The following is an 18,060-nucleotide window of genomic DNA, read 5'->3' on the forward strand; positions in this document are numbered from 1 at the left end:
AGTCAACAGTGGGCTCTTAGTAAAGTTTGGGGAGTCAAAAGTTATAGATGGATTTTTGATTACAGGGGTGGGGACTCAGCACCCATAACCCCTTCATTGTTCAAGGATCAGTTGTGCTTTATTAAAGACATTATGTAGGTCCTCAGACTATAAAGTCCTCTATAATTATCCCTGTCCTTAAAAGCTTATAATCTAATGTGGGAGAACATAAATCAGGTACTATGGTATAGAGTGATTAATAATAACATGGAAATCTGTATACAGTGCTATGGAAATCCCAGTTCATGTCTAACATTGATTTAATGCTTACTTTGAATAAGGTTTTGGTCTAAGTTCTTCGTATAAATTACTTCATTTATGCTCACAGTAATCCTGTGAGGATGTCATTCTCCCCACTTTATAAATGAGGAACTAAAACATAAAAAGGTGAAATAACTTGCCCAATTCTGGAACTACAGTTCTAGAGGGTATCTGCCTTTAGAAACCATGCTTTTGATTAACCACTCTGCTCTACTGAAAGGCATTTAATACCACCGAGGAAATGAGGTACGGCTCTGGATAAAGTGTGCTTGAAGAATCTTTTTAAATAGCTTGATGCAAAAAGCAGATTAATTAATTTTAGTTGGAGGGAACAGCATGTGCAAACACGCAGAGCGACATGCACAGAATGACTTGTTGGAAGACACGTGTTTGCACAGTATGTAAATGAAAATCATGAAAACAGAATTACCATAAAAAGGGAGGGTAGAACCCACAAAGATTCTGACTCAGGATCGCTGAGATGGAATCCCGGGCATCTCTCCTTTTAAAAGCTATCCAGATACAGAAGGTTTTAAAAGACCAAAACATTTTCAGGAGCTGATCTCTCAGGCACTGAGGTGGAACCATTTTGAGCCTAAACCCAAAGAATTTGTAGGTGGCACTGGAAGATTTGTGGACTTACCCAACTTTTCAGAGTGGAAAGCTACAGAGTATTTCTAAGGAGTACTTTCCTAATGCAAATAATTAATCATGGCCACCCTCACTTTATCAAAAGTTCTTTAAACTCCAGGAGTGAACCTCTTCTGCTTCTTAGTCTTCCAGCCAAAACAACTAACCAGAAGGAATCATTATATTATGTCATAGTCCCAACCTAGTCCTGGCACAGAGAAATTGCTTTGTGAATGTTAATTTCTTTTTTTATGTCCCTGTCCTAAAGACAAACTGCACCTGGCCAGTAGTTTTGTCAATACTCCTGTGAGCTTAAGACTCATTTTAACCATAAATGGGCCTTCATTTCATGGTACATTTCAAGTGCTAGTTTCCTGAGCAGTGGTGGGCTTTCTATCACACAGCCCAGAGTTAGAGATGCAGTTCTGCCCCTTACTAGCTGTGAGATCTTGCAAAAGTTACTTATCTTTTCTAAAATCCTTTTTTCCAAATCTCTAAAATGAAAATAATAATAATATATACATACCTCATAGGGTTGTTGTGAATTTTTAAAATAGTGCTATAGAGCATTTAGTAAAATACAAAGCACACATAAAGTACTCAATTTTCATTGGCTATTAATATGATGATGATGGTGATGATGAAGAAGGAAGAGGAGGAGAAGAAGAAAACAATGAAGAAGAATTCTTTTAAATTCCCTTCAAAGAATTTTGCAACAGGGGCGCCTGGGTAGCTTAGCTGGTTAGCATCAGACTCTTGATTTCAGCTCGGGTCATGATCTCAGGGTCATGAGATGGTGCCACAAGTAGGGCTCTGCACTGGGTGTGGAGCCTGCTTAAGATTCTTTCTCTTTGTTTATTTGAGAGAGAGAGAGAGAGAGAGAGAGAGAGAGAGAGAGAGAGAGAGTGCACAAGCAGGGATGAGGGGCAGAGGGAGAGGAGAGAATCTCAAGCAGATCATATTGAGTGTGGAGCCCAATGCAGGACTCAATCTCATGACTCTGAGGTCATGACCTGAGCCCAAATCAAGAGTCGGATGTCCTTGAACCGACTGAGCCACCAAAGTGCCCAAAGGAAGTTATCTCTTTAGAGAAACAATACTAGGTATCCAGTCCAAAAATAATCCCCCTTAATGATCCAACAAATATTTATTGGTCCATTATTATGCTCCACACTCTACTGGTATAGTGGTGAGCCAAACAAGTCCCTGTTCCTCTCATGCTTACATTCTAGGCAGGCACACAGACAAAAGGAAATGGACACATAAACATAGAGACCAGGTAAAAGGGAGATGAGAGTATCTGTGGAAATAGTCTCTAGGTAAAATGAAGAGTTAGTGCAAAGGCCCAGAGACAGGATCCATCACATTTCATAAAACAGCAAGGAAGCCAGCATGACCAAGGCAAAAGGAACAAGTAAGGGAGTAGAGGGAGATGCAAGCAGAAGCCACATGCCATGCTGGGACAACCACAGTTTCTTTGTGATTGATGAATGTTTTTCATATTAAATGGTTGTTACCCTCTGCTTTACAGATGGAGAAACCAAGCCCCAATAAAGCGACATGCATCCAGCACTAAGTGACAGAGGCAAGACCAGAATCCAGCTTTTGGGATCCCCCAGCCCAGGCAATATACATCCCAACCAGCTGCTTCTCCCATTTATTTTTCCCACACAACCAGGCAACTTTGCTCTCCCTGTCACAGTACCATCCGTAAGAGGATATTTTAAAAGCTACCCAGAAGAAAAGACTCTGGGCACACCCCATCCTTCTCTCTTTTCCACAAAAGGACTGAATAGCTGTTGAATAGCTCAAGTCCCCCACAGCACACCAGGGGCTAATAGGAGGCCCACCCCCTGAGGAGCTCTCTCCTCCCCTGAATTGACTTTGGGGTATTCACTTGATCAGAAGCCCAAAAAGCTGGCAGAAGAACAAGGCCTAATTTTGAGAAGGCGGCAGAGAAGAAAGAACAGTGAGACAAGATACAACAAATGCTCACTTCTTGCCACCTCCACTGTATTATTCTTTTTAAATGGGAGAGATGTCTATTGACTGTACTATGTTAGTTCAGCTCTTTGGGTACAGGAGACACAGCCCAGATCAGGCAAGCCCAGAAGGAGGAGATACATAAATATTCTGAGGAATCCCACAGAAATCCAAGAGCAGGAACCATTGCACAGTTGGGCTTTATGAAAGCTGGAAATCCGCAAGGAACAAAAGCTATCCCCTCAGGGGCTGTCTCTATCATGATTTCTGGGTCTCTCCGCACATCGCATGTTCCCTCTTGACTACGGTGCTCCCTCTGCTTACTACCAGTGTTTGTTCCTCTTTAATTTCACCTTGCCTATGACCTTTGTCTCCTTCATTTTGACTGTACCTGAACTTCCAGATCCACTTTCATAGCCATTCTAGCTGTTTCTCCCAGTTCAAATGCTCAAGATCAGGAATTCTTTTAGACCAAAGCATTTCTTTGAGCTGTCTTTTTGGGTCATGGGCCAGCTAATGGATTAGCTCCTCTTTGTCCAATCAGCCATGGCCAGAGGCTGAAGTCACAGAGTAAAAAATAGGAGCTGTCAATGAGATGCACTTTATTCTTCATTTTCAGAACTGTGCCAGCTATTCTGATTCCTTTGTCTCCATAAAAATTTTAGAATAATATTGTTTTCAGCTGCAAAAAATCTTGCTGAGATTTTGAAAAGGAATCATGTTAAACCTACAGGGTCAGATGTTGGAGAATTGATACCTTGACTATACTGCATCTTCCAATCTATGAATATGGTATTTCTCTCACTTATTTAGGTTTTCTTTGATTTCTTTCACCAGCATGCCAAGTCCTATACATATTTTATTAGATTTACATTTCTTCCTTTGAGTGATTATAAGTGTTATTGTACTTTTGTTTTCACTTCTTTAATGCTAGCCTATAGAAATATAGCTGATTTCATATGATCCTGTACCCTGCAACTTCATTAAAGTAATTTATTAGTTCTGGGAATTTTGTGGTAGATTTCTTCAGTTTTTCTACAAAGATTGTCATGCCATCTACAATTACGGACAGTTTTTATTTCTTCCTTTTTTTTTTTTTTTATCTGTGTGGCTTTTATTTCCTCTTCTTGCCTTATTGTGCTGGCTAGAGCTTCCAGTACTATGTTGAATAGTGGTAGTGAGAGTTGTCTCCTTTGCCTTCTTCCCAATCTTAAGGAGAAAACACTAGTCTTTTCCCACTAGCATGTTGTTAATTAAAGTTATTATGTAAATGTTCTTTATCAAATTGAAAAAGGTCCCCTCTATTATTTTTCTGAGAGCTTTTACCATAAATGTGTGTTAAACTCTGTTAAATTTTGCCAAATGTTTTCTCAGCATCAATTGATCTGACCATTAAGTTTTCTTCTTTAGCCAGTTAATATCGTGGATTACACTGATTAATTTTCCGATACTGAACCAGTCTTATATTACTCGAATAAACCCCACTTGGTCATGATATATAATTATTTGTATAAGTTGCTTAATTTCTATTTGCTAACATTTCAATAAGAATTTTTGCATTTATATTCATGACAGATATTGGTTCGTAGTTTTATTTTTTCCTATCTTTGTCTGGATTTAGTATCAGGTTAATACTGGCTTCATAGAATGAGGTGGGAATTGTTTCTTCCTCTTCTATTTTCCGAAAAAGATTATGTAAATTGGTGCTCATTCATCTCAAAACATTTCATAGAATTCTCCAGTGAAACCATCTGGGCCTGGAGATTTCTTTTTTGGGGAGGCTTTAATTACAAATTCAATTTTCTAATTGTTATAGGGCTGTTGAAATTATCTACTTTATACTGAGTGAGTTGTGGTCATTTGAGTGTTTTGAGGAATTGATCCATTTCATCTAAATTGGCAAATTTATGTGTGCAGTTTTTAGTTAAAATCACTTACTATTTTTTGCACTTATTATTTTGTTGTTTGCAGGGTCTGTAGGGACATCCCATTCCATTTCTGATATTGGTAATCCATATCTTCTCTTTTTCTTTGTCAGCCTTGTTAAAAGTTTCTCAACTTTATTGAACTTTTCAGAGAACCAACTTTGGCTTCATTAATTTTCTCCATTTTTTTTATTGACTTCTACTTTTTTTTTTTAAAGATTTTATTTATCTTTTTGACAGAGAGAGAGAGAGACAGGTAGAGAGGGAACACAAGCAAGGGGAGTGGGAGAGGGAGAAGCAAGCTCCTGGCTGAGCAGGGAGCCTGATGCAGGGCTTGATCCCAGGACCTGGGGATCATGACCTGAGCCAAAGGCAGACGCTTAACGACTGAGCCATCCAGGCTCCCCTTGACTTCTACTCTTATCCTTATTATTTTCTTCCTTCTGTTGCCATTAAATTTGTTTTCTTATTGTTATTGTGTTCTAGTTTCTTGAAGCAGGAGTTTGGGTTATTGGTTTGAGACTTTCCCTTAATTGTCTTTAGCATTCTTCCATTAGTGCTATAAATTTCTCTCTCAGAACTGTTTTAGCTGAAACTCACACATTTTGACATGTTGTCTTTTTATTTGAATTCAGCTCAATGTACTTTTGATTTCCTCTGAAATTTCCTGTTTGACTCCTGGATTATCTAGAAATGTGTTGTTTCTAAGTGTTTGGAGATTTTCCTGTTCTCTTCTGGTTATTAATTTCTTGTTTGAGTCCATTGTAGTGAAAGAACACATTCTGAATGATTTCAATTATTTTAAATTTGGTGAGGTTTGTTTTGTGGCTCAGGATGTGTTGGATCTTGGTATATGTTCTCTGGGTGCTTAAAAAGAACATTTATCCTGCTTTTTCTGGGCGGAGTGTTCTATAAATGTTGATTGGATTCTCTCAGTATGTTGAGTTCTTCTAAATCCTTGCTGACTTTCTGCCTACTTGTCATATTGATTATTAAGAGAATGGTGTTGAAGTCTCTAACTAAAATCATGTGTTTGTCTATTTCTCCTTCTCATTCTATCAGTTTTTATTTCACATATTTTGCAGCTCTCTTGTTTGGTGCATACACATTTAGGATTGTTCTGTCTTCTTGGTGGATTGACCCTTTTATCATTATACAATTCTTTCTTTGTCCTGGGTAATTTTCTTTGCTCAGATGTCTACATTTTTATTAATTCACATAGCACAGCATTTCATTTTTTAAACTCTGTAGTTTCTACTAAAGAGACCAGTGGAAGAAGCTCCCTCTTCTTCACAGGGATTACTCTTCTTAGACCCACCCTATCTTCCCTAAAATAGGGCATTTGAGGACAACCTAGGTACCTCATAGAGTAAACACAAATTACTGTTTGTGAATCAGGCAGCATGTTTATTCATAAGACTCTTTAACAGTTGTTTGTGTAACAGCTGTAAAGGCCCAAATGCGTTGATAGCCTCAATATTAAGATTGAGGTCTTACTTGTTTTCTTTACTGAAACACACATTGGCAGGCATCAAAATAATCAAGATTAAGTTTAGATTATTGGTAAAATATTTCTAGAACCTATTACCTTTCCAAAGATGTCAACCTCCTGTTTGATATCTTTCAGTAACTCAAGAAAGAAATGCCTATAGTGCTCACAAAGGAAACATAATGACAGTGTTGTACTGCAAATGGTAAACTCTTTCTAAAATAATAATAAAGATAATGACAATGTTCTCATTTCATTTCTTTGGTATAAATTATCCTACCACAACTGATTTCAAGATGCCAAGGTAAGGTCACTGATCATGTAGTCAGAAGAGATGCACACAGATGGCTCTCATGACTGGGAGAGACCACCACACATCACTGCATCAAGGGAATAAAGAGGGGCCAGTATAAGGTAATGGGGAGTGACATGATGTTGGCAACTGGAAATATATAACCGATTTAAAAGTATTTGAATGACCTATGCATCTCTGATTTGTGACTGCAAGAAAAAATATGATCCAAATTCTTTAACCTGGAATTCAAAATTCCTGACTTTCTGTTTCCTTTCTGCCTTTCTAGCTTGTTTCTAGCTCTCTTCCTCTTGATCACTATAATCCAGACACACTGAACTGTTTGTGGTTCCTTGAGCCTGTCTATTACTCTACATATATTCTTCCCTTCCCTCTTCCTGGGATGTTCTTCCTCATCATATATTTTTGGAAATTTCTCTTTCTTCTTTAATCCTGGATGTCCCCTTTACCTAAGTCAACGATACAAACACAAAGTTCTATGCTCCTGAAAGATCATCTGCAGGACTCTATATCAGCATATATCATACTCTGTTTTGACTTCATTTACATATCCTCCTTCCCTCCAGACAGAGACCTCCCTGAACACAAAAATCTTGTCTTGTTGCTTCGGTATTTTCGTCACTTGGGGTGGAGTCTGGTTTATGGGAGGAGCTTGGTGAATATACAAATGAATGTATGAATGAGTGAATATAAATCTTAACAATAATAATAAAAATAAAATCCAACTCTCATGTGATACATACCATGTGCAAAAATTGTGAGGGTTCTACACATATTAAGTAATTTAATCCTTAAATTAATAACCTGTTTTCCATCCCCATCTTATAAATAATAAAACTGAGGCCTGGAGGATATAAGAGATTTGTATAATCAAAGTCACATGGCTAGTAAGTGATGGAACTGGGCGTTTAGCTGCATCAGACTTTTTTCACCTCGGCTCTTTCTGACTCCTCCCTAATTGGTAGCAGTCTTGGGAAAACAAACATTTCCAAGTACATCTGTGACTGCAGTAACTAAATGCCCTCGCTGTCCTATAATTCAGGTCACTCAGGGACCATTAGCTATCTGGATGCGTCTGCTGCCATGAGGAATTTATAGAGAAAAGCAACGTGTTTAATTAAGTGGTTGTCGAAAACACCCACCCAGTATAAATGGTTTCTGGCCACAGAGGTGCTGTTGTTGCTGCCAGAGTCCTGCCACAGGTCATTAACATCTTAATGGATTCGAGGCACTTTCCAGCTTTAGTGCTTTCACCCAAGGATGCAAGGGGTCTCTTGGAGGCCCAGGGAAATGGAGGCAGGACTCGATGGATGGACCCTACTAGTGTCAGTGAAGGGCTTCAAACAGTGGATGACTCCATCAGAATTAAATTCAAGTCAAGTTCCTGATGGGCTCTGAGCCCCTACATGGCAGACACCACTAGGAAGTGGGCAGAGATGGGCTTGGACAAATGTCAGTCAGAATCAGTCTCTGCCCAGGGGTGCCTGGGTGGCTCAGTCGGTTGAGCATCTGCCTTCAGCTCAGGTCATGATCCTGGAGTCCCGGGATCAAGCCCCGCATCGAGCTCCCTGCTCAGCAGGGAGTCTGCTTCTCCCTCTCCCTCTGCCTGCCACTCTGCCTACTTGTGCTCTCTATCTCTCTGTCAAATAAATAAATAAAATCTTAAAAAAAGTAAAAAAGAATCAGGCTCTGCCTCAAGGAATGCTTTCCTCACAGTGTGCACAGTAAGCTATGCTATGGAGTATAACCTGACCAGAAAGAAGGGGGTATTCTGAGTGAATTAATATGGACAGGCTTTATAGACATAACACCTCTGAAGGACTGGAAAGTTCTGAACAAACAGAAAAGAGAGAATGACATACAAAATAAGTAAAGCGAGTGAGTACAATCATGATGATGATGTCAAAGCATTGCATCAGGAACTTTGGGAAACCAGTAGGCAGTTCACTTTGAGAATTTTTAAAGGGTAAATAAGGCTAGTAATAAGTAAATCATAGTAAATAAGGCTAGAGAGCAAAATTCATTCTATGACACGCAGGGTTTTAAAGACACAGCAGAAGGGTCCATGGGCAGTGGGGAGCCACTAAAGTCCTCGGATGATAAGCATGAGAGTGACCTGAACAAGGGCTTCTTAAATTTTAATGTATATAGGAATCAACTGGGGATCCCGTGAAAACAGATTCAAGTTTGGTATGTCTGCAGTGGGTCCTGAGGATGAGCCCTGTTAATAAATCCCTAGGTGATGCTGATGCTACTCATTCTAAGATCACTCTTTGAGTAGCAAGGTCTAGAATAGAATGCATGCAAAAATGGATGGGTTTGGGGAGGAGACACATTTCAGAATGTTACCTCAATTTGTATAGGACATTTATTACTTATGACTAAAAAGATTAGAAACCCTGGTTTTCAGGGTTCTTTGGGATCTTTCTACTTTTTAAAAATTATCAGTAGCAGTATTTTTCATTAAAAACATAGTTCAACACTCCTTACAGTTAGACTGGGACAAGAGAAAGTATGATTGGCCATAGCCCATCCGCGGCACCGACCCACCCCTACAGGTATCTGACTTTTTAGTTGATTCTGGGAAAACACTAAATAGGGTCAAATGAACAGCACGGGCAGAGTAAGATCAGGAGAGGAAAAGAGGAAAAGTTCCCTGAACCTGCTCAATGAGTCTCTGCCCTCCTCCCTGCAAACAACAGACAATCAACAAAGAAACCTGACCCAGGCGCAAAGAGCATTCAGGTAATTTAAACTGTGGGGATTACTGTCTCGGGAGATGAAAATTCACAAAAAGCGGCACGAGCCACATGACGGGAAGACAACAATGAGGCTGAGTGAGGGGTACTGTGAAGTCAAGCCCTCCCGTGACCTTAATAAGTGGTTGCCCTTAGGCAGGTCATTTAATCTCTGGATTTCTTCATCCATAAAATAAACCCAATAGTTCCTCTTGGCCTCCTCCCATCAGTCTGTTTGAGGATCAAATGTGAGTGCAGGTATGAAAGTGATCACCCAAAGCGTTGCTTTGGGGATCCATTAGCGCCTGGGGCACCCTGTGCCTGGAAAATACTTCCTAGTTGTCTGTTCCTCAACATCCCTTTCTCTCTCAGGATGCCTCTCTTTTTATTTAAGCTTCTAGGATAGCTCTTTCTTCTGGGAAATCTTTCTAAGTTAAGCAGAGATGTCCTGCACCCTTCCATTTACCCCACCCAGCCCCAGAAACAGAACTCTGAGTTTATCCAGCCTGTTTCTGCTGGAAGAATGACAGACCACAACCCAGAAAGGGGCACACATGGAATCTGAGCACAACAGCAAAAGGATCATTTTAGCAAAAGTCAGGGCCACAGAATGCGTCGGAACCCCAGCTCTGTTTACAGCTCTGTTACTCTCTGAGCCTTGGTTTCCTCACCTCCAAACTGGAGGTAATGTTTTCTACCTCAGATAACTGCTATGAAGATTGGATTAAATGAAGAAGAGCACTTTTTAACTACAAAGTGTTATAGACTATTCCTTTTTTAAAAAATCAAAACATAAATGGAGAATGCCTTATATATTTTCATTTCTCTTTCCAATTGTGGAGCCTCACTCTGCCTTCCTGGTAAATATCCTTTACTGGGGGCTTCAATTTTAAAAGAATAGTATCAATCATCAAATTTATGTAGGCACTGACAGTTTGGAAAGTAATCATCCAATAATAGGTGAACGGTCAAGTAACTTTATAAAAACTACATGGTAACAAGGAAAAATATGAGGAAAAACCCAAGGAAAGTGCCATTTAGAGATCATCAAAGTCATGTGTATTATACCAGTGTAATGGCAAGTGAGGGGAAATCACTTATCAGAATACTTGGTACAATTTAAATGTTCAATAAATGTTGTTTATTAATATCATAACCGATCTTTGGCAAAGATGCATGAAGAAAAGCTGGAATGAAAAATACACCAAAAATTAACAGTAGCTGTGCTTCTGTCAAGAACAGTGAATTTCTAATGGACTAAGGACTGTATTAAAACAAATACCCTAATTAAAAAAACAAATGGCAAAACCTACGTAAGTATACTGAGCTACGCTGATAGTGAGTAGCAGAACCAGGATTCAAACCCAAGTCTTCTGACTCCAAACTCAGGACTCTTTCTATGGCACTAAGCTCACTTCCGTTCTATTGTCTATATGTTATATATGCCATATATTGACGATATGTAGATACAGAATTGGATTTCACATACTTATTATACCAAAGTGCTAGAATGGAAACCTCGGCAGGTTTAGGGGAAGGTAGGCAATGAAACAGACAGTATTTTCCACAAAGATGAAGAGCGAGGGTTACTTGAACCCCAGCCACCGGAGGCAAGTCTTCTCATTTAGGAAGAAGAGGAATGAGAACATCCGCCCCACCACTTGGGACTAATGTATTGGATAGAAAGATCCCATCTCTTCCTGCCTCCTTAAGCACCATATATAAAGACATCTTGAGTACATTCTACTGAAGAGCCACTTCATTGCCATTATAACACAATTTTTGAGACTTCACAGAGTGTCAAGATGTTCTCCTTGGTTCTGCCTTAATGTATCACTTCTGAAACCATACACACAATTTCTTCAAAAAGTTCTTTCCCAAAAGGGGCAAGAAGGACAGTGAAAGGAGGAGATGAAGTTAAGATAAACACTATCCTGACTTTACAGCTGTAGAGGCATATAAATCTCCAGGATGGGCTGGGCTGGTGGCCTGGGTCCTAACTAGAATCTTCTTAGGATTCTATTCTTAATGGTTTCAGCTAACTGGGATCTAGCTGGAGTTGATGGTTGCATATTTCCAGTTCTCCAGTTGGCCTGTCTGTCCATCCTCCTCATGTCCTCCACGCAAGTGCCTTCAAACTAATTTTTCTAATTTTACTAAATAATATTCTTGTATACATTTAGAACATCACAAAGCAGCTCCCCTGGATTGGGGTGATATCCCTTGGAAAATGCTTTTACTGACTTAATGTTATTTAATGCCTTTAGATTCTATAGGAGACAAGACTATAAGAAACAATATGTCAGGATCACTGTCCCTTTTGAAAAATCTACTTAAGAAGATAGTATCTGGATTCATATGTAAAGCCATCCATTCAACATCTCCATGTGACTACTCTAGGGACACCTCACACACATTTTTCCCCAAAACTGTACTCAGCGAGTTCTATAAAAAGCAAATGACAAGACTGTTGGGATAACTAAATGAGATTGCATGCACCAAGTTCTTTCTGCAAGGTTTGGCCTACAGCATATCCTCAATAAAGTAGAGTTATCATTTCTTTCTAAACCTGGAATGGTGGCAGTGAACCCATCAGTTTCCCAGGCCAAAGCCTATGAGTTGCCCTGAACTCCTTCCTCACAGACGATTAAGCACAGAGATCCACAAAGTCCAGCTCTGTGGGTTATTAGTTCGCCTCTCAGTCCCAAACGCACGCTTCAGTAGGTGTTCTATGCTGAACAACAGAATTCCATGAAGCATTTCTTCTTGAAAGTGTGCCCCATGGTACACTTTTGCAGTAGAGAGCACAAGAGGGATGGAACAGGAAGAGTCTTTTTATAACCTCCAGCTCAGACTGGGGCTCAGCAGTGTGGGTGTGAGAGCAACAGTGGCCTCCGCCCCAGCCTCAGGCCCAGAACACAGACGCTCAGCAGCCTTGCAGCCTCTGCTTGGCCATAAGCTTTCCCCGGCTGCCTGTTCAGGGTTCACCTACTCTTCCGTGAAGAAGGTGACTTGTGTGGAATTGGATAATAGTTTTTCTAAATGCTGGAAAAATATTTTAATTTTTTTGTGTGCAATTACAGTATCACAGCCACAGACATGACACACTTTTAAGCTTAGTCAGCATTGTTAAAAAATATCCTCTGTTGCTTTCTAGAGTTTAGACAATCCACAAAGCAATACATCGAGCTCTGACCTCTCGTGTTTGCTGACTTCCATTTTTACTTTTACATTTTACTCACTGCCACCAGGGTCGATTCCAAATGACCAGTGTGACAGAAGGTACCGTTGAGAAGAGGTGTGTGGCAGCACATTGTGTAGCACTTCCACGACACAAATACCGTAGGCACGAGGAGCAAATGGAACAGCAAAATGAAGTCAAAAGCGTCAGAAAGTAAGGAGGTTTGAGTTCATTAGCTTTGCTTTAAATTGAATTTACTTAGTGTGGAATTTTATGTTTTAATAATTGACAATCAACTCTCAACATTGCTGAAATGGTAACATTCACCAGTCGTAAGCCAGCATGACCCAGTGCTGGCCGCCACTGGACCAGACCCGCTGATACTGCACAGCACCTAATCCCTCAGCCAGCCTTCCCCCCATGCATTGATCCTTCACATTTCAAACATGTACATGCTGTGCACCCTCAGCCATGATTCCAAATTCAATAAAACCCTGAAAATGGCAACTGTGGTACAAGCCAGATCTGAACCAACACGCAGCCATTTATTCTACTTTAAATATCACATATTTTCCTGCAAAAATGTTCATGTGTTTGGTTATGGGGGGCTGTCCCAGACCTCTACTGGGGTTATAAAATAAAACACATATGCATTGTTATAGTGCCCACATCACCCTCCTGCATCAAACCACTTCTGGGACTCTGACCACCCATGACTAAAAGTTGAGCTGAGCTCCTAAGTCACCCCACATCTACACCTTACACCCTTTGGGAAAGAATCAGAACCCAACTAGTGCAGGGACCCAGTCTGCCTTCCTTGCTTTATCTGTTACGTGATCTTCATCTGCCCACTTCCTTGTTCCTCATCTCCAGTTCTCATCTGTCAAATGGCAATCACAAAACCAGCAAGGCTGTCGTGCACATAAAGCAAGTTCATGGACATAAAGTTAGCTTGTCATGTGCTGTATACATTAGAGGGGTTTTTCACTCTTATCATTCTGAAACTGAAATACTTGTTTGAAAGCAAACATTCCTTAAATTGCTGGATAGCAGCTGGGGGTTTCTCATTTCCATAAAAGGAGTTAACCATTGATGTGCATAAAGCCCAGTCATCTCTCTTAAACACAAAAGCATTACACTTGAAAAGCATCTTGTGTGGTTGGTGCAGTTGGGGAAGCTGGTCTATAGTACAGTCTCTGTAACTCATAAGAACTGAATAGCTGGGTCTCATCCCATTAGAAAAAAAGAGAATAGGAGACAAGAGTAGCCCCAGGCTCTTACCTTTCTGGGCCTGTCTGTATATTTATAGGTTTGTTCAGTTTTTTTTTGTTTTGTTTTGCTTTGCTGTTGTTATTTTGGGGGTTTTGGTTTTTGATTGTTTTTATTGTTGTGTTTGCCTTCCCTACATTGGTGCACAACAAACAAACCAAGACTTAAGTGTGAAAGGTCATTCAGAACCTCTGTGCATGCCCTTCCTTTGACAAATGCCGCCCATCTTCTGCTTGAACAATGACAGTGACTGGGGGCCTATTCATTTAGCCCAGATGCCTGAATCATCTTAATTACAACTGGCAGCTCTTTCCATTACAAGAAGACAGCTTTAGGACTCCACAGGCAAAGAAAAGCAAAGGGCAAATTCTTACTATGGTAGAAATGACTGGAATCAAATCTTTCTTCAAGGTAGCTTTTTCTTTTTTTTAAGATTTTATTTATTTATTTGACAGAGAGATCACAAGTAAGCAGAGAGGCCCAGGCAGAGAGGGAGGGGAAGCAGGCTCCCCATTGAGTGAGGAGCCCGATGCAGGGCTTGATCCCAGGACCCTGGGATCAAGACCAGAGCCGAAAGCAGACGCTTAACCGACTAAGCCACCCAGGTACCCCTGAAAGTAGCTTTTGATGGGTGGGAAGATGTGTAAAAGGATTTTGGTAGAGAGGAAGACCAAAGAGAACACAAAGGAACTATAATTTACAGAGGAGAAATGAGGGGCACCTGGGTGGCTCAGCTGGTTAAGCGTCTGACTCTTGGTTTCTTTTCAGCTCAGGTCATGATCTTGCAGTTGTGGGATTGAGCCCCAGATTGGGCTCCATGCTCAGCATGGAGTCTGCTTTGGATTTTCTCTCCCTCTCCCTCTCCTTCCCCCTCTGTCCCTCACCTCTGCTCCATCACACTCTCTCTCTAAAAATAAATAAATAAAATCTTTAAAAAAAATACACTAAAGAAGAGAAATGGTTTCAAACTGCAAAAGAAAGTCTGACAGCAAATGACAATGATCGCTTAAAATTCCACGTGAACAGGATACATCCCTCATTATTATCCAATAATATATATGAATACCACAAAGCAAAAGAGAAATAGAAAACTAGTTGCCAGATAGTCCTTATCAACTCTTTGGAGCTTCCCATTAGGTTCAGAGCTAGGTGCAAAACTTGGGTCTTTGTGGCACAACCATTCATATTTATCTGAAAACTGCTAGTTTTATTAATCATCCTAGTTGATGTTAAATCAAACAGACAGAATTATGGTGCTAAGTCTCAATGCAGATCACAAAGTCTCATTTATCTTTGGACAAATGATATCTATAGGCCTTTATAATCACTGAACAAAAACATTCAAACAAACAAAAATAAGCCAAATTTCTATAGAAATAAGACAATTAAAACATGTACTATTAAAGAAATTGCTGATTCTATTATTTGAGAATTCAAAATGCCACCCCTGGATTTTGAAAGACTGCATTTGTACATTTTTTCTTATAAATGAAAAGCACTGTAGAAACAAAATAGGTAAGTGCCTACTTCTGATTAGACCCTCAGAATTCAAGTAGATGCCTGTCTTAATCAAGATAGACATTTTATTTGTACAAGTCAAATTTTACTTTGCAGATGGGAGGTAGGGTGTGAAATGTGCATTGGTAAAAGTGAATAAGTAAAAAGACTGAATTATAGAATTTTCTTTTCATTAGAGATAACCCAGAGATTAAAGAGATAGAGATGGATAGGACAGAAATAAAGGCAGAGGCAACCAAACAAACAAAAGCAAAAGGCCTTAACAATAGTTAGAACCTGTGAACAGAGGAGAGACACTGACATCTGTTGAAAATCCACTATGGGCTGGGGACTTCGCTAAGAATTTTACCAGGCCATCTCATTTAGCCCTTGTAACAATTCCTCAGGTGCATATCATTATCTCCAGTCTATACGTGAAGAAACAAATGCTTAGAAATGATAGGTTGGCTTTCCAAGCTCATTTTCATTCAATTCTTAGAACTCATTTGAAAAAATAATGTAATACGGTGGTCAGTCAGGTGGACCCACAGGTGATCAGGTTCTATATTCCACTGATTGAGGGAGTTATTTTGCTGGACTGGAAGGTTGAACATTCAAGTGTTGCCCATCTTCACCACAACCCCCCCCCCAAAAAAAACTTAAAGGAGATGTTCTGCCCAGGGGTGAAAGATTAAATGATTCTTTACTCAAGGTATAGGAATTACTGAGTTTTTCTGCTGGACTCTTTGGAGCCAGAAAACTTACTGAATCAACTGAGTATTCAAAATGGAGTTCTAACTACATCCTCCATTTAATATTATAGATTCTGTAGGAGAAAAGAGATACCTCTTCCTCTTATTATGTGAATATATTATTATGTGGATATATTACGTGAATATATTACTTTATCACTGTAAAGACCATGGCATTCCTAATAGTTTACTGGTAAGTGAAGAAAAAGCAAGACACAAAGGTAACCATCTTCATGGTGGTGTCATTTGTAATTAAAGCCCTTGGAGCTAAGATAAGCCTCAGGGATGAATAGAGCACTTATTAAAGGAATAAGAACTCAAGTGTTGGACTTGGTTTTTATCTTAACTCTGGGCTGGTGGCCTGTCTTCTCTATCTTGCATGAATTTCCCGGTTTCATGGCCCATGTTATTACACATAAGATAAAATTCAAACTGTATACATTGACCTCATTCATTTTTTTAACCTTCTTTTCCACTGTCCCCTGAGTGGTATGGTTAGTAGCCTGATGTGGCTGGAAGGAGAGTACTTATAAGAGACAGATTGGAACCAAAGAGATGGGTGAGGAGGCCAGTGCAATAGTCCTTGAGAGCCATGATGAGGGCCTGACCTAAGGGAGTCAGAGTGATAGCTGAGCGAAGCGACTAGCTAGGAGTGAAACCTAGTCATACATCAGCCATAAGGGCACCACAAAACTTTACTCTCTAACTGGGGGATATGCCAATCAATGATCTTACACGGCATCCAGAAGAAATCCGTCCACATGTCTACCTTCTATTCTGCTACCGTGGTGTCAAGGAAAATGCTAGATTTCCACTGGCCTTCACTTAGCCATAACTACTCACTCTGTCAAGAGCCAGAAGCCTTGAATTGTCTCTCCAGAAGTCTTGGCTATGTGGCCTTTCAAGTCTTCTATGGCAGTCTCAATGGCCCCCGGCTGAGTGGAACAAAGAAAATACCTAGTTTAGAGAAAACTGAGCCCTCTTTGTGCTTATGATTAGTGAGTATAACCCACGGCCTCCTCCAGAAAGCTGATGGGAAAGATAGCTCTTGCATCTGTCTATTTGTTCTAGGCACAGCCTGCCCGGGAGCTGTCTTGAACTCTGGTATTTACAAAGCTATTCCCCTTGGGTGGGACCAAAGTGATCCAAGTCCTGTCTCCCATGATCTTACTCATACTTTCTCGAAGAAATGAAGACAGCCATTTTCAGAGGGCCAGTTTTCCTGAATAAACAAGTTTATAAGAAAATTCAAAGCATTTAGCAATATATACATTTTTAAAATCAAACCTTTCTCTCTTTAAAGAACACATGGCAATAAAACACCTAAGTCTTTTTCTAATATTTTGACATAATTTTAGCTGACTCTGGGGAATTAACTTTTTGTCTCCTTATCTTGCATTCTTTACCCTTCTCCAAACAGGTGCTCCTACTTATGGGCCTACCTCTAGTTTAAAATTTGATTAACCCTTTTCCTGATAAGAAATTCATAGACCTCTAACTCAGTGATCCCTAAACTTTCAGTGCACATCAGAATCAAAAACACAGATGTCTGGGCACTGTTTCCAGAGTTTCTGATTTAGCAGGTCTGGAGTGGGCCTGAGAATTTGCATTTCCAACAAGTTCCCAGGTGATGCTGTTGGTGTGGGACTGTACTATGAGAACTATTGCTCTCTAGACAGTTATCCTTGGCTACGCATCAAAATCACCAGGGGAGCTTTTAAAAATCCTAATGCCCAGGCTGCACACCAGGGCAATCATATCCAGATACTCAGTGGATGGGACTCACATATCAATACACCAGCATTTTTTAATGCATCCCAGATGACTCCAATACATAGCCAAGGTTGAGAACCACTACAGCCCAGGGGTTATCTAGTCTAAGCCATTTCATTTTATAGGTGTGGAAACAGGGGCCAGTGTGGGGAAGTAACTTGTCAAATTCACTCAGCTAAGAAGTGGTAGAGACAAGACAAGAAAACAGAC

At 40.1% G+C, this 18,060-nt stretch overlaps 1 protein-coding gene across 3 annotated transcripts in view; it reads right to left on the minus strand.

The window, feature by feature from the left end:
• Positions 1-18,060, minus strand: part of TPRG1 (tumor protein p63 regulated 1) — a 219,941-nt gene that overhangs the window by 94,853 nt on the left and 107,028 nt on the right. For all 3 annotated transcript variants that reach the window (XM_073895678.1, XM_073895673.1, XM_025876780.2), the window contains one exon: positions 16,921-17,012. In XM_073895678.1, coding sequence (XP_073751779.1) covers positions 16,921-17,012 — 92 coding nt within the window. The remainder of the gene's footprint in view (positions 1-16,920; positions 17,013-18,060) is intronic.

Source organism: Callorhinus ursinus, unplaced genomic scaffold, assembly GCF_003265705.2.
Source record: "Callorhinus ursinus isolate GAN/ISIS: 27379988/994484 unplaced genomic scaffold, GSC_fseal_2.0 scaffold1, whole genome shotgun sequence".
NCBI lineage: Eukaryota > Metazoa > Chordata > Mammalia > Carnivora > Otariidae > Callorhinus > Callorhinus ursinus.